The sequence below is a fragment of the Oncorhynchus clarkii genome, chromosome 6 (genome assembly GCF_045791955.1).
Source record: "Oncorhynchus clarkii lewisi isolate Uvic-CL-2024 chromosome 6, UVic_Ocla_1.0, whole genome shotgun sequence".
NCBI classification, from domain to species: domain Eukaryota; kingdom Metazoa; phylum Chordata; class Actinopteri; order Salmoniformes; family Salmonidae; genus Oncorhynchus; species Oncorhynchus clarkii.
Window position 1 is genome coordinate 24,146,929 of NC_092152.1, and position 20,883 is coordinate 24,167,811.

Consider the following 20,883-nt stretch of genomic DNA (forward strand, 5'->3'; position numbering starts at 1 on the left):
ATGTTCCACAGACATGTGACTAACAGAAATGGAATAATGTGTCCCTGAACAAAGGGGGGTCAAAATCAAAAGTAACAGTCAATAACTGGTGTGGCCACAAGCAGCATTAAGTACTGCAGTGCATCTCCTCCTCATGGACTGCACCAGATTTACCAGTTCTTGCTGTGAGATGTTACCCCACTCTTCCACCAAGGCACCTGCAAGTTCAAGGACATTTCTGGGGGGAATGGCCCTGGCCCTCACCCTCCGATCCAACAGGTCCCAGACGTGCTCAATGGGATTGAGATCCGGGCTCTTCGCTCTTTGCAGGAAATCACGCACAGAACGAGCAGTATGGCTGGTGGCATTGTCATGCTGGTGTGTCATGTCAGGAAGAACCTGCAGGAAGGGTACCACATCAGGGAGGAGGATGTCTTCCCTGTAACGCACAGCGTTGAGATTGCCTGCAATGACAACAAGCTCAGTCCGATGATGCTGAGACACACCGCCCCAGACCATGACGGACCCTCCACACCCAAATTGATCCCACTCCAGAGTACAGGCCTCAGTGTAACGCTCATTCCTTCAACGATAAACGCGAATACGACCATCAACCCTGGTGAGACAAAACCATGACTCGTCAGTGAAGAGCACTTTTTGCCAGTCCTGTCTGGTCCAGCGATGGTTGGTTTGTGCCCATAGGCGACGTTGTTGCCGGTGATGTCTGGTGAGGACCTGCCTTACAACAGGCCTACAAGCCCTCAGTCCCGCCTCTCTCAGCCTATTTCGGACAGTCTGAGCGCTGATGGAGGGATTGTGCATTCCTTGTGTAACTCGGGCAGTTGTTGCCATCCTGTACCTGTCCCGCAGGTGTGATGTTCGGATGTACCGATCCTGTGCAGGTGTTGTTAAACGTGGTCTGCCACTGCGAGGATAATCAGCTGTCCGTCTTGTCTCCCTGTAGCGCTGTCTTAGGCGTCTCACAGTACGGACATTGCAATTTATTGCCCTGGCCACATCTGCAGTCCTCATGCCTCCTTGCAGCATGCCTAAGGCATCTTTCTTTTGTGTTTTTCAGAGTCAGTAGAAAGGCCTCTTTAGTGTCATAAGTTTTCATAACTGTGACCTTAATTGCCTACCGTCTGTAAGATGTTAGTGTCTTAATGACTGTTCCACAGGTCCATGTTCATTAATTGTTTATGGTTCATTGAACAAGCATGGTGTGTTTAAAAACGGGATTGATATGATAACAGCCAGTGAAAGTGCAGGGCACCAAATTCAAACAACAGAAATCTCATAATTAAAATTCCTCATACATACAAGTATTTTACACAATTTTAAAGGTAAACTTGTTGTTAATCCTACCACAGTGTCCGATTTCAAAAAGGCTTTACGACGAAAGCACACTAAACGATTATGTTAGGTCAGTACCTAGTCACAGAAAAACACAGCCATTTTTCCAGCCAAAGAGAGGAGCCACAAAAAGCAGAAATAGAGATAAAATGAATCACTAACCTTTGATGATCTTCATCAGATGACACTCATAGGACTTCATCTTACACAATACATTTATGTTTTGTTCGATATAGTTCATATTTATATCCAAAAATCTCAGTTTACATTGGCGCTTTACGTTCAGTAATGTTTTGCTTCCAAAACATCTGGTGATTTTGCAGAGAGCCACATCAATTTACAGAAATACTCATCATAAATGTGATGAAAATACAAGTGTTATGCATGGAACTTTAGATAAACTTCTCCTTAATGCAACCGCTGTGTCAGATTTCAAAAAAGCTTTACCGAAAAAGCACACCATGCAATAATCTGAGTACGGCTCTCAGACACAAAAACAAGCCATACAGATATCCGCCATGTTGTGGAGTCAACAGAAGTCAGAAATAGCATTATAAATATTCACTTATCTTTGATGATCTTCATCAGAAGGTACTCCCAGGAATCCCAGTTCCACAATAAATGTTTGTTTTGTTTGATAAAATCCATAATTTATGTCCAAATACCTCCTTTTTGTTCGCGCCTTGAGTTCACAAATCCAAATTCACGAACTCGCAGGCCAGACGAAAAGTCAAAAAATTCCATTACAGTTCGTAGAAACATGTCAAACGATGTATAGAATCAATCTTTAGAATGTTTTTAACATAAATCTTCAATAATGTTTCAACCAGAGAATTCCTTTGTCTTTAGAAATGCAGGCGCGCTCTCACGGGAGCGCGCCTGAATGAGCTCATGGCACTCTGGCAGACCTCTTACTCAATCAGCTCTCATTTTCTCCTCCTTCACAGTAGAAGCCTAAAAAAGGTTCTAAAGACTGTTGAAATCTACTGGAAGCCTTAGGAAGTGCAATCGGACCAAATTTAAACTGTATCTTGGATAGGCAAAGAGTTGAAAAACTACAAACCTCAGATTTCCCACTTCCTGGTTGGATTTCTTCTCAGGTTTTTGCCTGCCATATGAGTTCTGTTATACTCACAGACATCATTCAAACAGTTTTCGAAACTTCAGAGTGTTTTCTATCCAAATCTAATAATATGCATATCTTAGCTTCTGGGCCTTGGTTGCAGGCAGTTTACTCTGGGCACCTTATTCATCAAAGCTACTCAATACTGCCCCCAAGCCATAAGAAGTTAATTAAACCCTTTACAATGAAGATCTGTGAAGTTATTTGGATTTTTATGAATTATCTTTGAAAGACAGGGTCCTGAAAAAGGGACGTTTCTTTTTTTTTGCTGAGTTTATGTGTTGTGTACAGAGATGAGGTAGTTAGCCTAGTGGTAAGAGTGGCAGTTAGCCTAGTGGTTAGAGAGTTGGGCCAGTAACCGGAAGATTGGTGGATCGAAGTTAATCCACTCTTCCAAGGCTGTCATTGTAAATAAGAATTTGTTCTCAACTGACTTGCCTAGTTAAATAAAAAGTTATTCAAAAATCATGTTAAACATTGTTATTGCACAAAGTGAGTCTATGTGACTTGTTAAGCACATTTTACTCCTGAACTATTTAGGCTTGGGGTTGAAAGGGGTTGAATACTTATTGACCCAAGACATTTCAGCTTTTCATTTTTTATTAATTTGAATAATTTTTTTCTAAAAATATAATTCCATTTTGACTTTATGGGGTATTTATTGTGTGTAGGCAAGTGACAAAAAAAATCTCAATTTAACACAACAGAATGTGGAAAGAGTCAAAGGGTGTGAACACTTTCTGAAGGCACTGTATGTGTTGTAATGTCCCCTGTGTCCAGGGCTGGATAACTGGCTGAATCTGACCCGGGTGGACCCGGATGAGGAGGTGCAGGGGGAGATTCACTTTGGTCTGGAGCTTCTCAGAGATGCCAAAGGTATAGGACTACGATGCCATTTCATAGAGGCCAGGTAAGACACATACATTATTGGTTAATTGATGCGACTTTAAGCTGTTATGGTCTCTTGTTGAAATGTATAACTGCTTCTTCAATCTCAAAAGATTGGCAAAATGCTCATCCTATTTGACAGATCATCATACAGTGACTAATGTGTTGTGGATGAATTCACAATATCTGCAATGCTCAGCAATCAATGTTATTGTTGTCGCCTTTATTCTTAAAGTAAATACAAGCCCTAGAGGATATTGTGTTTACCTGCCTGTTGAAGTGTCAGCAGCCACCAAAGCCAAATAGTTACAGAAAGCAGATTTTGAGGAGGATAAGCTCATTTCATTTAGCAAAAGGAACGTGCCACAGAGACATCCATAAGAAATAAGAGGCAGAGAGGTCCCTGAGAGGGCTTCAGTAAGAGGATGGAGACTGAGCACTGTGAGCATGGCCGCCATCCATCTTGGCTGTTTCTGAAGGCTTTATGCAATCATTGGTAACATTCTCAATACCCTCTGAAGGAGGGCTTCCAACTAGATCTGGCCTTCTCTCAGCACTGCCATACGTTTAAAATGAAGGGGTTCAGTTTATTTATTTTCTACTAAGAAATCCTAACATTTTTCCACTGAAGTCTTCCAGCTAACCTCTGCACAGAGGGTGACAACCAAGAACAATGAGCATAGTGTTCCAGAGAATTGAGATTAGGGGTTGAAGCAACTTTGTTTTCTCTCTTGGAAGCAGAGCACCGCATGGAAAACATAGCATCAAACAGCAGATTTTAGAATGTCTGGTGCTCCTTTGCCTTTGTGTCCTGTAGACAAGCCCCCCCCCCCCCACCCCCCTCCCGGGTGCACAGTTTTTTTTCCTGCCCTAGCACTACACAGCTGGTTCAAATAATCAAAGCTGGATGATGAGTTGGTTATTTTAATCTCACTGTCTCACTACACTTACTATCTCACTCTCACTACACTTACTATCTCACTACACTTACTATCTCACTCTCACTACACTTACTATCTCACTACACTTACTATCTCACTACACTTACTATCTCACTACACTTACTATCTCACTCTCACTACACTTACTATCTCACTACACTTACCATCTCACTACACTTACTTTCTCACAACACTCATGATCCCACTACACTCATTGTCTCACTACACTTACCATCTCACTATCCCACTATACTCACTATCTCACTCTCACTACACTCACTTTCTCACTACACTTACTATTTCACTGTCTCACTACACTTACCATCTCACCATCTCACTACACTTACTATCTCGCTACACTCACTAGCTCACTACACTTACTTCACTGACTGTCTCACCATCTCACTACACTTATTGTCACTACAATTACTATCTCACTCACTACACTCACTATCTCAGTCTCACTAAATATATAATCTCACTACGCTTACTATCTCACTATCCCACTATACTCACTATTTCACTACACTCACTCTCACTACACTCACTATCTCACCACACCTACTTTCTCACTACACTTACTATCTCTTTATCTCACTAGTCATTATCTCACTACACTCTCTCACTAATCTCACTGTCTCACTACACTTACTATCTCACTACACTTTATCTCCCTATCTCAGTCTCAACACATACTTTTTCACTATCTCACTACACTTACGATCTCACCGCACTTTCTATCTTACTACATTTAATATCTCACTACCCTTACTATCTCACTCTCTACAGTTCTCACTATCCTTACTAATTTTCTGACACTACACTTAATATCTCACTACCACGTCATACTTACTATCTCACTACACTGTCTCTACACAACTCACTACACTTACTATCTCACCACACTTACTATCTCATTATCTCACTACACTTACTATCTCACTATCCTTACTATCTCACTACACTTACTATCTCACTGTCCTTACTATCTCACTGTCTCACTACACTTACTATCTCACTTTCTGACTACATTTACTATCTCACTACACTTACCATCTCACTATTACAACTATACAGCCCCTCAAAGATCTTTCATCTTTAGATTTGGCAGACTAATGTAAAATGTAGGAGAATGATATATGCATATATCACCCCACTCATTGAATAATTCTAGCACCCTGTAAAAGGTCAGGGGTTGCTCATGCACTGATGTGTTTCTGTTTGTTGACCTCTTAGAGACTTGGCACCAAGAGACATTTCTGGAACCTCTGATCCCTTTGCCAGAATCCTCTTCAATAACCACAGTGCAGAGACTTCGGTGAGGAGGGAGATGAGCTGAATAACGTGTACATGTCTGAATGAATCATCAACTTTAGCGGAGACAAAGACTGATTATGTTAAATAGTATATTAAATGTTTTTCTTCTGTGTTTGTCTGTCAGATCATTAAAAAGACTCGTTACCCACACTGGGGTGAGACCCTGGAGTTGGAGCTTGAGACAGAGGAGCTGTCTGAGGGAGGGACAGTCACAGTGGAGGTCTGGGACTGGGACATGGTGGGCAAAAATGACTTCCTGGGAAAGGTGAAGTGGTTATGTTCCTAAAGTCCAATCCCTCATACTGTTGTTAATCTGTGAGGACACGGTATACTTATTTCTACTATATAGAATGATTCATACTTTTACAAATACAAATATTTGGTGGTATAATACCTTTTCAGTTTAGTGTATGATGTATTGGTTATCTGTTTTCATGTTCAGGTGGAAATCCCTTTTGCTTGCCTGCACAAGACACCTCTGGTACAGGGTTGGTTTCGTCTGCTGCCCCTGAGAAACAATGAGGATGATGCTGGGTAAGGAGTGTGTGGGTGTTAGTGTAGTTGTGTGGATGTGTATCGGTTTGTGTCTGTAAGAGAGAGAGGGAGGGGGTGTTTTTTTATGTATATTTCTTCATCTTAAACGTCGCTTGTGACTTTAAGTATGACTTGAGGACATATTGGTCCCCCTCTAATGCCAGAGGCCACGATTGACGTCAGTTGTTTGTCTGGTGTCCTGTCCGAGATGTTTTTTTATTTATGTTTTTTTTTACTATTTCCCTTTTCAACGTGCGTGTGCACACACACACACACACACACACACACAGAGTGGGGGAGTGCTTGTTTGGGAAGGAATGAAAAGGTACTATCAGAAGAGAGGCCTGTCATTCCCAATATGTTAGGGGACAGGAAACTATAACAAAATAACCATTACAGGGTGGTTGTCGCACATCAAGCCACCAAACCTAATATAGTGTGGGCACATTCCCTTGGTAATGCTCAGCACTACCTGTGCTATAACATTCTTGTGCTAAGCGAACTTCTTGTGAGTATTTTTTAATTAAGAGTGTAATGACTGTAGTGTCTCTGAGGCCTCTTGCTCTCGCTGTCCACAGAGGTAAGCTGGGTGCGCTGCGACTGAAGGTGCGTCTGGTGGAGGACCATATTCTTCCCTCCATGTACTACCAGCCTCTCATTGACCTGCTGGTGCAGTCAGTCATCTCTCCTGCTGAGGTCAACATCACACTGCTGTCACATACACAACCCATTGTTATTAACTAATTCTACAGGATATTTTTCTGATTTGTTGAACAACTAATGTATTACATTTTTCATGCCATTTTTAATGTTAAATTGAATCTTTATTTAACTCGGCAAGTTAGTTAAGAACAAATTCTTATTTACAATGATAGCCTACCGGGGAACAGTGAGTTAACTGCATTGTTCAGTGGCAGAACGACAGATGCCATGGTGCGTGATTCCTTTCTATGAAAATATATTTACTTCTTTAGATGTCTTACAATATACCACATCCTTTCACCACAGAGTTTATACAGTATATAGAGCCTACTGTGCCCCATGGCTGACAGACACATTGCCAGCTTCCTCTCATAAATGAACACCTGGCTAATAGACCCTGACTGTCTCCACCCTCTGACCCACCCCAGGTGGAGGACGGCAGCCCCCTGACCATGCTGGAGGAGGTGACCACAGTGGAGAGCCGGCAGGACGTGGCCATGACCCTGGTCAAGATCTACCTGGGGCGGGGCCTGGTGGTGCCCTTTCTGGACTACCTAAACACCCGCGAGGTCAACCACACCTGTAAGATATACTGGCTGTCTGGGGAATTTAACATAGGACAGGAAAGTCATATTCCTGAGCGTAATGCTTTTCTAGATGCTCTTGTCAAAAATCATGGTTATATGACCACTGAGTCTCTTGGATGTAGTGAAAAAAATCCATGTGTAGCTGTGAACAACCAGACACTGTAGGTTATGGTAATGGGCAGTTTTGGAAGGAGCTTGTGGCTGTGAACAACCAGACACTGTGTAGGTTAAGGTAGTGTACAGTGTTGGAAGGATCTTGCAGCTGTGAACAACCAGACAGTGTGTAGATTAAGGTAGTGGACAGTGTTGGAAGGAACTTTGAGTGTATATGTGCTAGGCAGATTAAAAAAGAGCCCAGTTGATCACCTGCTCTTGTTCCTGCGTATCCTGCAGAGGCTCTAAGCAATGCTGGTATTTAACTCTGATTTGACGCTCTCTCTCTAATCGCAGCAGTAGCCACGGTCAGTCTGTCTGTGTAGGCGTGCAGCATTATATTAATCAGACCTCCAGCAATTATTCATCCTTACAGTTGTTTGACAAATTCTGGGTGTTCATTAATTATGTTCCTGTCTCCACTCGGGTCCCCAGGCTAAGTCATAAGGAGTTTAGTTGTGCTCTTCTTTTTTTTTCACTTTCTGTTAGTGTGGCTTGTGATAACAAGCAAAGTTTCCATAGCAACTCCACACGATCTAAAAATGGAGCTCGCTGATCATAAGATCAAAATAGATATTGGGGAGTAGAAAAATGTGACAGAAAAATATGTAAGAAAAAAAACTAGAAATGAATTTATGCTGAAGTGTGGTGGAACAAACTTTTAACATCCTTTTTAATATCATAAAAGAGCAGGCAGCTCTTCTCTTCTCACAAATGAGCTTCTGGCCTACAGCTACACTGATCAAAAATATTTACACAATATGCAACAATTTCAAAGATTTTACTATTGTTACAGTTCATGTAAGAATATCAGTCAATTTAAATAAATTCATTAGGCCCTAATCAATGGATTTCACATGACAGGGAATACAGATATTCATCTGTTGGTCACAAATCGCTTAAAAGGGTAGGGGCATGGATCAGAAAACCAGTCAGTATCTGGTGTGACCACCATTTGCCTCATGCAGCACGACACATCTCCTTTGCATAGAGTTGATCATGCTGTTGATTGTGGCCTGTGGAATGCTGTCCCACTCCTCTACAATGGCTGTGTGAAGTATCTGGATATTGGCGGGAACTGGAACACACTGTCGTACACATTGATCCAGAGCATCCCAAACGTGCTCAATGGGTGACATGTCTGGTGAGTATGCAGACCATGGAAGAACTGGGACATATTCAGCTTCCAGGAATTGCTTACAGATCCTTGCGACATGGGGGATGTGCATTACTATGCTGAAACATGAAGTGATGGTGGCGGATGAATGGCACGACAATGGGGCTCAGGATTTGGAATCTCTGTCTATTCAAATTGCCATCGATAAAATGCAATTATGTTCATTGTTCGTAGCTTATGCCTGCTGATACCATACCCCTACCGCCATCATGGGGCGCTCTGTTCACAACGTTGACATCAGCAAACTACCCAACGCCATATATGCTGTCTGCCATCTGCCCAGTACAGTTGAAACCAGGATTCATCCGTGAAGAGCACACTTCTCCTGTGTGCCAGTGGCCATCGAAGGTGAGCATTTCCCCACTGAAGTCAGTTACGACGCCAAACTGCAGTCAGGTCAAGACCCTGGTGAGAACAACGAGCACGCAGATGAGCTGACAGTTTGTGCAGAAATTATTTGGTTGTGCATACCACACTTTCATCAGCAGTCCAGGTGAATGGTCTCAGACAATCCCGCAGGTGAAGAACCGGATGTGGAGGTCCTGGGCTGACGTGGTTACATGTGATCTGCGTTGTGAGGTCGGTTGGACGTACTTCCAAATTCTCTAAAATGATGTTGAAGGCGACTTATGGTAGAGAAATTAACAATCAATTATTTGGCAACAACTCTGCTGGACATTCCTGCAGTCAGCATGCCAATTGCATGCTCCCTCAAAACAGTGGCCTTTTATTGTCCCCTTCACAAGGTACACCTGTGTAATGATCATGCTGTTTATTCAGCTTCTTGATATGCCACACCTGACAGGTGGATGGATTATCTTGGGAAAGGAGAAATGCTCACTAACAGGGCTGTAAACAAATGTGTGCACAACATCTGAGAGAAATAAGCTTTTTGTGCTTATGGACATTTTCTGGGATCTTTACATTGCGTTTATATTTTTGTTCAGTATAAAACATTTTGCCCGGCAATAGGTCATATTACTATGACTACATCATTGTTCCTCCCTCCAAGGATAAAGGTAACTTCGGTTGCAAATGGGGTCAATGAAAGTCCTCTTTGAAATTAGATTAGCGCTAGTATTGAAGTAGCCCTAGTTGACCAAGATCAGTATTTGGTTTATTACTCCTCTTGGCCCCATACACAGTGGTTTAGAAATATGATGTCCCTGAAATGTATAGCCTACATTCCTCTACTCTTTAATGTATCTCTCTGACAGTGGATCCAAACACCCTGTTCCGGTCCAACTCTCTAGCTTCTAAGGCCATGGAACAGTTCATGAAGGTGAGTAGGAATTCTAATCATGTTGTCTGGGCATGCTCCCTCTGTCAATCCAACGTGTTAGCTGGATTCTCACTTTGCTCTTCCCGGTCTCACAGTAAAGCACTATAGCCTAGTCCTAAAGACATGGGAATGACTTAAATCTAAGAACCATTGTTGTTCTGAATAACTGGCATTAGCGGTGTAAACTGACTGGATATATATAAAATAGCTTTGAATGGATGTTTTCTAAATGTGAGGTATTGTGCACTGGCAGGCTGTGGGGATGCTGTACCTTCATGAGGTCCTGAAGCCCATCATTAACCGCATCTTTGAGGAGAAGAAGTACATTGAGCTGGACCCGTGTAAAATTGACCTGAACAGAACCAGGTAAACAGAAAATACTGGTGTCGAAATACAGGTGTGATGATTGTTTACACCCTCAGAGATACACTAGTTTCCTGGATAACAACCCATAACATCTACAGTATATGAGACTTGCATCATAGCATAATCCCCACCTCCTCCACAGTGTGACTGGAGACGACAACATCAAGACATGAAAAAGGAATATAAAAATGGGGGAAGTTTGTTGCCTGGCAACCAGAGAGATCCCCTGAGATGCCTATCTCTGACACCCACCCATATCCAGTATATATCATCCCTATATCTGCCCAGACCAGACCTGATCATTTACACAGACTGATCCTACATCTCCTTAGACTTAACCTGCTATCTACTGTACCACATTAGTGCTCAAGTTTCCACAGACGTAATAACACTGAGGGATCTAGTGAGACATGATATGTATAAGATGGCACCTGATTGACAAGATGGCGCCTGATTGACAAGATGGCGCCGATAGAGATGGCAGCTTCGCTTCTAGTCCTTAGGAAACGATGAAGTATTTTTTTGTATGTGTTATTTACATTTACTTACATTATTAGCCCAGAAAACCTTAAGTGTTATTACATACAGCTGGGAAGAACGATCGGATATCAGAGACACTGTCCCGGTTGTGTGGAGAGACGGATCAACGCGCAGTGTGATTAAAGTTCCACATATTTATTCAAGCGAAACTTCCAAACAAAAAAAGAAACAAACAACGAACCGTAACATCAGAGGTGCTACATGCACTAACTCAAAACAAGATCCCACAAAAACCCAGTGGGAAAATGGCTGCCTAAATATGATCCCCAATCAGAGACAACGCTAAACAGCTGCCTCTGTTTGGGAACCATACCAGGCCAACATAGAAATAAAACAACCTAGATTACCCACCCTAGTCACACTCCGACCTAACCAAAATAGACAATAAAAAGGTTCTCTATGGTCAAGGCGTGACAGAGACGTCAACTTACCAGCACAACCAGCACTACGACCAGGAATACGACATTCCCAAAGCGGATCCTTTGTCTGCACCTCCCCAGGGCATTTGAACTGATTCCAGAGGCTGACCCAAAACGGAGGAGAGGGTGCCAGAGCGGTCTTTTAGTGAGGCTTTGGAGCACACCACCCACCGCTTCCGAGTATATTACTCGCTGATGTCCAGTCCCTAGTTAACAAAATCTACAAAATCAGAGCAAGAGTTGCTTTCCAAAGACATATCCGGGATTGGAACATACTCTGTTTCACGGAGATATGGCTAGCTGGGGACATGCTGTCGGAGTCTGTACAGCCAACGGGATTTTCAGTGCATCGTGCTGACAGGAACAAACATCTCTCCGGTAAGAAGAAGGGCGGGGTGTATGTTTCATGACTAACGTCTCATGGTGTAATTGTAACAACATACAAGAACTCAAGTCCTTTTGTTCACCTGACGTAGAATCCCTCACAATCAAATGCTGACAGTATTATCTCCCAAGAGAACTCTCCTCGGTTATCGTCACAGCCGTGTATATCCCCCTGAAATTGGATACCAAGACGGCCATCAAGGAACTTCACTGGACTTTATGCAAACTGGAAACCATATATTCTGAGGCTGCATTTTTTGTAGCTGGGGATTTTAGCAAAGCTAATTTGAGAACAAGGATACCTAAATTCTATATGCATATCGATTGCATTACACGAGCGAGTAACACGCTCGACCGTTGCTACTCTAACTTCCGCGATGCATACAAGGCCCTCCCCCGCCCCTTCTTTTGGCAAATCTGACTGTGACTCCATCTTGTTGCTCCCCTCCTATAGGCAGGAAGCGCCCGTGCTTAGGTCTATCCAACGCTGGTCTGACCAATCAGATTCCACGCTCAAGATTGCTTCGATTATGTGGACTGGGATATGTTCCGGGTAGCCTCAGAAAATAACATTGACATATACTCTGACTCGGTGAGCAAGTTTATAAGGAAGTGTATAGAAGATGTTGTACTTTCCCTAACCAGAAACTTCCCTAACCTTCCCTAATCAGAAACCGTGGATTGATGGCAGCGTTTGTGCAAAACTGAAAGCACGTACCACCGCATTTAATCATGGCAAGGCGACTGGAAATATGGCCCAATACAAACAGTGTAGTTATTCCCTCCATAAGGCAATCAAACAAGCAAAGTGTCAGTATAGAGACAAAGAGTCGCAATTCAACGGCTCAAACACGTGGCAGGGTCTACAGACAATCACAGATTACAAAAAGAAAACCAGCCCCGTCGTGGACATCGACGTCTTGCTTCCGACAAATTAAACAACTTCTTTGCACGCTTTGAGGACAATACAGTGCCACCGATGCGGCGCGCTACCAAAAACTGTGGGCTCTCCTCCATGGCCAATGTGAGTAAAACATTTAAACGTGTTAACCCTTGCATGGCTGCCGGCCCAGACGGCATCCCTAGCTGCGTTCTCAGACCAGCTGGCTGGTGTGTTTACGGACATGTTCAATCCATCCCTATCCCAGTCTGCTGTCCCCACATGCTTAAAGATAGCCACCATTGCTCCTGTTCCCAAGAAAGCTAAGGTAACTTAAATAAATTACTGTCGCCCTGTAGCACACTTCTGTCATCTTAAAGTGATTTGAGAGACTAGTCAAGGATCATATCAACTCCACCCTACCTGCCACCCTAGACTTAGTCCAATTTGCTTACCGCCCCCAATCGGTCCACAGACGATGCAATCACCATCACACTGCACACTGCCCTATCCCATCTGGACAAGAGGAATACCTATGTAAGCATGCTGTTCATTGACTACAGCTCAGCATTCAACACTATAGTACCCTCCAAACTCTTCATTAAGCTCAAGACCCTGGGTCTCGACCCCGCCCTGTGCAACTGGGTCCTAGACTTCCTGACGGGCCGCCCCCAGGTGGTGAAAGTAGGAAACAACATCTCCACTCCGCTGATCCTCAACACTGGGGCCCCACAAGGGTGCGTTCTCAGCCCCCTCCTGTATTCCCTGTTCACTCACGACTGTGTGGCCATGCACGCCTCCAACTCAATCATCAAGTTTGCAGGCGACACAACAGTGGTAGGCATGATTACCAACAACGACGAGACAGCCTACAGGGAGGAGGTGAGGGCCCACGGAGTGTGGTGTCAAGGAAATAACCTCTCACTCAATGTCAGCAATGCAAAAGAGATGATCGTGGACTTCAGGAAACATCAAAGGTAGCACTCCTCTAGCCACATTTATGGGACAGCAGTGGAGAAGGTGGAAAGTTTTAAGTTCCTCGATGTACATATCACCGACAAACTGAAATGGTCAACGCAAACAGACAGTGTTTTGCGAAGAATGCGCAACTTCAGGAGGCTGAAAAAATGTGGCTTGTCACCGAAAACCCTCACTAACTTTTGCAGGTGCACAATTGAGAGCATCCTGTCGGGCAGTATCACCGCCTGGTACAGCAACTGCACCGCCCACAACCGCAGCGCTTTCCAGAGTGTGGTGCGGTCTGCACAACGCATCACCAGGGGAAAACTACCTGCCCTCCAGGACACCTACAACACCCGATGTCACAGGAAGGAAAAAAAGATCATCAAGGACAATAACCATCCGAGCCACTGCCTGTTCACCCAGCTTCCATCCAGAAGGCGAGGTCAGTACAGGTGCATCAAAGCTGGGACAGAGATATTGAAAAACAGCTTCTATCTCAAGGACATCAGATTGTTAAACAGCCACCACTGGCACAGAGAGGCGGCTGCCTTCCTACAGACTGATATCATTGGCTACTTAAAAAAATGGAACACTAGTCACTTTAATAATGCCATTTTAAGAATGTTTACATATCTCACATTACTCATCTCATATGTATATACTGTATACTGTATCCTTCACTATCTATTCTTACTATCTATTGCATTTTAGCTGCTCTGTCACTGCTCATCCATATATTTTATACTTATATATTCTTATCCCATTCCTTTACAAGATTGTGTGTTTTAGGTTTTGTTGTGGAATTATTAGATATTACCTGTTAGTTACTGCTGCACTGTCGGATCTAGAAGCACAAGCATTTCGCTACACTCGCAATAACATCTGCTAACCATGTGTATGTGATCAATAACATGTTATTTGATTTGATAGATGTTGATGTATTGATTTGGCCAGTGCACAGACTTCATAATTAGTGACAATGCTGTCTGTACAAAGCAAAGTTCACAGTATGGTTCCCGCAGGCCATTGTGTTTCAGAGCTCTTTTGAATTGTCAGTATACATTTCATTTCAATGTAACACTGACCCCTCTCTCTCTGGAGGCGTATCTCATTTAAAGGTGCGGTGTCTGAGGCTGAGGTGAGGGAGAGCAGTGTGGAGATGCTGCAGGGCTATCTGTCTAACATTGTGGAGTCCATCATTGGGTCAGTTACCCAGTGTCCACCTGTCATGAGGGTGGCCTTCAAACAGCTGCACAAGAGGGTGGAGGAGCAGTTCCCTGAGTCAGAAAATGAGGTCTGTTTCAAACCCAGAGGTCAAGGGTCAAATTCAGCTACAAAGGTCACCTAGATGAAGACGTGTTTTCATTGCTGGATAGTGAATAGACATGGGGATGTTGTCAGTGCATTTATTTTATTCATCTCTGTTGCACACCTTCCCTCCTGGCCCTCTCCCCTTAGGATGTGAAGTATCTGGCCATCAGTGGGTTTTTCTTCCTGCGTTTCCTTGCCCCTGCTATCCTCACACCCAAGCTCTTTCACCTGAGGGACCAGCATGCAGATACACGCACCAGCAGGACACTGTTACTACTGGCCAAGGTACTGTGCCCTTGCACGCACACACTCATACGGACACACACACACGCATACGCACACACATGCACAAACAGTTTTTATCCTACAACAGTGCCACACAGTCCCGCACAGTGAAACAGCTGTGGAGAATAGAGTTGCTGTCCGTGGTGCTGAAGTCCTGTTGCTATGGGTCCTCTACATATAATGGTCTATTTTTACATCTGTGTGCGGCCAGGCTTGGGTTCAAAGCAGAGCTTCAGAGAGGGGTCCTTCAGAGAGGTTCCCATGCCAGGTGTGGGCAGGACAAAGAGGGCCTCACAGCAAGCCTGCTCACTGGGATGTTTGATGTTACTCAGAGACACATAGAGAGAGAGAGGGGTGTAGTAGTCTGTTACAGGAACCATAAGCACATCCTGATGATACTGTGTTGCTCATTTAATATCAGAATTGATAACGGCACTCCCTGCCCATTTGACACAGATGGTAAGTTATGGTTACAGTAGAGAGTGGTGGGTGAACATGGCTGTGTTTCTCTATGCGCCAGGCAGTGCAGAGTGTGGGGAACCTGGGTTTGCAGCTGGGCCACGGTAAGGAGCTGTGGATGGAGCCCTTGCATCCCATCATCCTTTATAGCGTGGCCTCTGTTAAAGACTTCCTGGACAAGCTCATCGACATTGATAGCGGTAAGAAGCACCAGCAGGACACTCACTGTTTATTCAGTAATGCATTTTTTGTACCTTTATTTAACTAGGCAAGTCAGTTAAGAACAAATTCTTATTTACAATGACGGCCTAGGAACAGTGGGTTAACTGCCTTGTTCAGGGGCAGCATGACAGATTTTTACCTTGTCAGCTCGGGGATTTGATTTATCAACATTTCGGTTACTGGCCCAATGCTCTAACCACTAGACTACCTGCGTCCCCATAAGACCTGGAGTTTTTCCTCACCATGTCACCTTACCAGGGGGAAACTCTAGGCCCTAGTAGTAATGTATCAGTAGCCTGCTGAAGAGCAAGCAGATAACCGTAGAGATCAGCGATAAGGTAGAGCCACTGGGGGGAGGGGGGGAGCAGAGCTTGGCTGGGCTCCTATCCTGGCAGGCTAACCGTGCCAATATGGCAAGGCCAGTTATTGCTGGTATCAATAGATACAATAAACCCAGTGGTGAAATATTAATAGGCAGCTGGGAGCTGATACTGGGACTAAAATGGAGAGCGGTGGGCTGCGCGTTGAACTGTGGAGCCCTCGCCACCCCTACACACCACACTGTATACATAGCACACCTATGCCCTTTTCTCATCGTCGCTTGTCAGCGAGTCTGTTGTTGTGATCCATCTTATCCCTCTGGAATATCATATTCCAATCTCCATGTCATCTCAGCCACTGGGCTCTCCCTCAAAGGCCACTTTGACATTTAATACACTTGATGTGAATGTGTTATGCAGGATTGGATTTATATCGTTCCATCTGTCTGAGGGTGTGCCCGTGTTCATTTTGGCACTCTGTTTTAGATTTAGTCTAGTCTTAGTCATTTTGACTAAAATATCATTAAGTCACATTTTTGTCATTTGAATAATTGTTATTGTTAGTTATTAGTTATTGTTAAAATGACTAAAATAGTGGGCCATTTTATTCAACAAAATGCCCTTTAATTTTAGTCACAACACATTTGCCTCAACCTATAGCGGCAAAAACATACATAGCCTTGTCCTACCAACATGTTTTTTCTGCATAACTTCCTATTCTCTTCCCAACAGCAGAAATACTGTATGAAATAATTCATAGTAAATAGATATTGCACATTACATACAAAACAAACAGACACAAGCAAGCGCAGAAAAAGAGTTGCACAATCACCAGATGGTTCCGCAAAGTATTGCCGAAGGGTTGCACCTTTGTCCGGATGGGTTGCACCTCCGTCATTCAGTCACGTCATTGCCATTGTTATCAAGGTTCCACAGGCACTGCAGCCACATTGGTGTCCAAAAGTAAAATGGGAGATAATGACTGTTTTGCCCAGTGATGTAGTAGTCACTGAACCTCAAGTCCGAATCAAGTCTCAAGACGCCTGTGCTCCCGAAGTCCCTAAATCCCTAAGTCCAAGTCCCAGTGCTCGAGTCCTGGATCATGTGTTCAGGTTTGAGTCACTGGGTCAACATTAAATCTAAATAAAGTTATTTACCCAGTCAGATATAGTGTAGTGGCAAGAGGAATTTAGTCAATCAATTGTTTGCTATCCCTTTTCTTTCTGTGCCTCCAAATGTTTGCATATAGGCTACTAGTAATGTTACAGGGCCAGATAGAACCCATGAATAGAGTTATTCCATATTCAACATATTAGAGGCATGTTTGTTCTACATAGAGATACGATACCTGAACGTTCCAAAAGGTTGAGTCCTGCTGAACGTGTCCCAGGTTGGCTATAGCTAGCTAATGAGGTAACATGACTGAACAAGGTGTAGCCTAAACAAATGATTAACAGTCCGGTCCGGAAGTAGCCTCGTTTAGAACAGCCTGCGATGTGCTTAATGGATGTCAAATACGGCTCTCCAATGCACCATAGAAAGAAAAAAATCATAGCGTTGATATTATGGGTCATATCGTTTGAATGGTAAGGGCTAGAATCAAGCCGCTTTCTCTGAGGAAAAGAGGGAGACTTTGCTACGTTGGTTACAGAACCTGGCTATGAAATGCAGTGGGGAAAGTGGGAGGGTTGAGCTTACTCAACGGATAGAAAAACATAGACTTGTTTTACTATTAAACCCAGTGTGGTTTTTAATTTCTTAAATGTAAAGGGTTGTGTCAATCTAATCTGGTATCGGGATAAAGTGTAATTCAGAGTCATCAATTTTCCTTCAAGTATTTATTTAACTCAAGCAATAAATGGTAAATGCGGATTTCGTATATACGGGCTCTCTGTCACACCTCGCAGGGCAAACAGAGAACTGGACAACACCCTAACGGTATCTTCTTTAATACTCTGACAGAAGTAGTTCCTGCTTCCGAGCTGGCCTGTCAGAGTAGAGACCAAGTGTGGTTTAAACTTACTCAGCCTATCGTTGGCACACAGGCTGGTCCCAGCCTCTTGACGCTCCAGTTGATAGATGTAACTGTTGCTGTGTAGAATATCTATGTGCTAGATACCGTTATCACACATCTGGTTCCTATTATTGCTAAGTTTGAGTTCTAACAAAAGACAGTCTGTTTTGCTACACCACGTTCTATATGTGTCCCCCACAACTCATGATAACTGCCTATACCCAAGGTTAGCCATAGCCTTTCCGCTAATGTTACTTCTAACACACACAGACACCCTCATGATAGGCCAAGCATATGTTCAACCCTCACTTAAAGCAGCTTTTCCCAACCAGGCAATGGGTAGCTGACTAGAAGGCTGGTGGTGACTAGTTATCTATAGGGAAGCAAGAGAGTCGCCTGCGCGATGTGTATAATCGGAGCAGGAGCAGAGCCTGTCTGCCTGTCTTCCCACACATCGCTTGCTCCTAAGCAGCTGATGTGTGCGGACGGAGTGTGGTGCGTCCTCCCATTGTTGAACAGAACTGCGCGGCGCATCTGTGCTGCTAATATTCATTGTGCTTATCACTGAAAAGCTCTCAATTTCTCCAAAGATTATTGTCCAGTCCACTTAGGAGTCAGATTTTAGTCACAGAGATATTTTTGTCTCGTCTCATTTTAGTCAACTGAAGAAAAAAAATAGTTATAGTTTATTCTGTGTATATTTAGTCAGTAATAGTCTTTGTTCCAAGTGTATTACTCTATAAATAAATATCTTTGCCAAAATTCGTCATCTATCCCATGTCTTATTCAACTTGTAGTTCTGAAATGTTTATTGCTTGCCTACATTTCATAAGGCAAGAAAATGGCCTTGCCGAACCCTCCCCCTTCTAATTTCCTTAATTAACTTTCTGACAAGAATCAAATACTTTCTGTGGCACACATCAGAGTCAAATACTTTCTGTGGCACACATCAGAGTCAAATACTTTCTGTGGCACACATCAGAGTCAAATACTTTCTGTGGCACACATCAGAGTCAAATACTTTCTGTGGCACACATCAGAGTCAAATACTTTCTGTGGCACACATCAGAGTCAAATACTTTCTGTGGCACACATCAGACTCAAATACTTTCTGTGGCACACATCAGACTCAAATACTTTCTGTGGCACACATCAGACTCAAATACTTTCTGTGGCACACATCAGACTCAAACACTTTCTGTGGCACACATCAGAGTCAAATACTTTCTGTGGCACACATCAGACTCAAATACTTTCTGTGGCACACATCAGACTCAAACACTTTCTGTGGCACACATCAGAGTCAAATACTTTCTACAGAACCAACTTCACGTCAGGATAGGCAACCGGAATTAATAATGAATGTGTGTGTTATATTAAACATAGAGGAGGGAGTAAAATGTAGGCAAGCATTAAACATTTCAGAACAACTACTAGTCGAATAAAACATGGGAGAGATGACGAATTTTGGCAAAGATATTTATTGATAGACTAATACATTTGAAACAAATAGCCAACCTGAAAACTGCAGACATTACTGTTGCCTACCCCGCGATCAAACCGCCAAAAAAATAAATAATGAAATGCAGAGTAACATGATTATTGATGGCTGCCTTGAAGGACACAAATAAAAAATTATATGTGTTACTAAGATCAGTGAAATGTAAGGCTAAACTGACAACGGAGTGAAGAGCAGAAATCTCAACTAGCAAGCAAGTCGCAGCAATGAAGAATTGAGTGTGTGCGTGTTCACATCTGGCACCTGCACCTCAAATGTTCTACTGCTCGAGCTCCTGTTTCACCTAATATAATATTAGCTCAATAGTATTGTGGAGCTCCTGCACCTAAATATGAACAGTACCGGTACCCAACATGAGTACCAGCACCTGTTTCAGTCCAAGCATTTTTATCACTATTTTTGACAAAATGAACACGGGTGTGCTGAACACAAGGGTGACAAGGGAGGCAAGATGACACAAACAATGATGTACAACGAGATAATGCATCATGTGCTGTAATGTAATTCAACAATATGTACACATTAACCATAACTGTACTGCTACAGCTCTACCTTGTGGACATATCGATAAAACGTAGAACTTCTCTTTCTGTGCTCCCCTTTTCACCCATCTTATTTCTCTCTTCCTTTCTCTCACTCTCTTCCCCTCCATCACTGTTTCTGTGCTCCCCTTTTCACCCATCTTATTTCTCGCTTCCTTTCTCTCACTCTCTTCCCCTCCATCCCTGTTCCTGTTCCATCTTTTTCTTCCTCTCCTTCCCCTCTCTTTTCTCTTTCTCCCTCTGTCTGTCTGCAGTGTCAGAGGTGCCCCAGAGGGCTGTGTTCCTGCCCTCAGTGACAGTGAAGGAGGGCTATCTCCAGAAGCACAAGGCCGAAAGCCCCCAGCTTCTGTCCCGCTTTTCCTTCAAGAAGCGATACTTCTGGCTGAGCAGTGAGACACTGTCCTATGCCAAGACCCCGGATCCCTGGCAGGTCTGACCCATACATACACAATCCTACCCATAACCAGCAATTCCTCCATTCTTTTACATCAGATAAAGACAAACAAGAAAACATTAAGTCCTCTGAAAGTAACTCATTATAACAAGGTAACACCATTTCCTCTGGTGATGAATTGGCTCCTGTACCCTTCAAAGGGTGTTTGATCGTCATCCTGCCTCATAAA

At 43.4% G+C, this 20,883-nt stretch overlaps 1 protein-coding gene across 1 annotated transcript in view; it reads left to right on the top strand.

Moving 5' to 3' along the window:
• The window catches only part of LOC139410847 (rasGAP-activating-like protein 1), a 36,159-nt gene that overhangs the window by 6,126 nt on the left and 9,150 nt on the right, over window positions 1-20,883 (top strand). Inside the window, exons 5-16 of the mRNA XM_071156420.1 lie at window positions 3,236-3,365; window positions 5,521-5,602; window positions 5,726-5,866; window positions 6,044-6,135; window positions 6,714-6,831; window positions 7,266-7,419; window positions 9,972-10,036; window positions 10,290-10,402; window positions 14,690-14,882; window positions 15,047-15,184; window positions 15,705-15,843; window positions 20,515-20,690. Coding sequence (XP_071012521.1) covers window positions 3,236-3,365; window positions 5,521-5,602; window positions 5,726-5,866; window positions 6,044-6,135; window positions 6,714-6,831; window positions 7,266-7,419; window positions 9,972-10,036; window positions 10,290-10,402; window positions 14,690-14,882; window positions 15,047-15,184; window positions 15,705-15,843; window positions 20,515-20,690 — 1,541 coding nt within the window. The remainder of the gene's footprint in view (window positions 1-3,235; window positions 3,366-5,520; window positions 5,603-5,725; window positions 5,867-6,043; window positions 6,136-6,713; window positions 6,832-7,265; window positions 7,420-9,971; window positions 10,037-10,289; window positions 10,403-14,689; window positions 14,883-15,046; window positions 15,185-15,704; window positions 15,844-20,514; window positions 20,691-20,883) is intronic.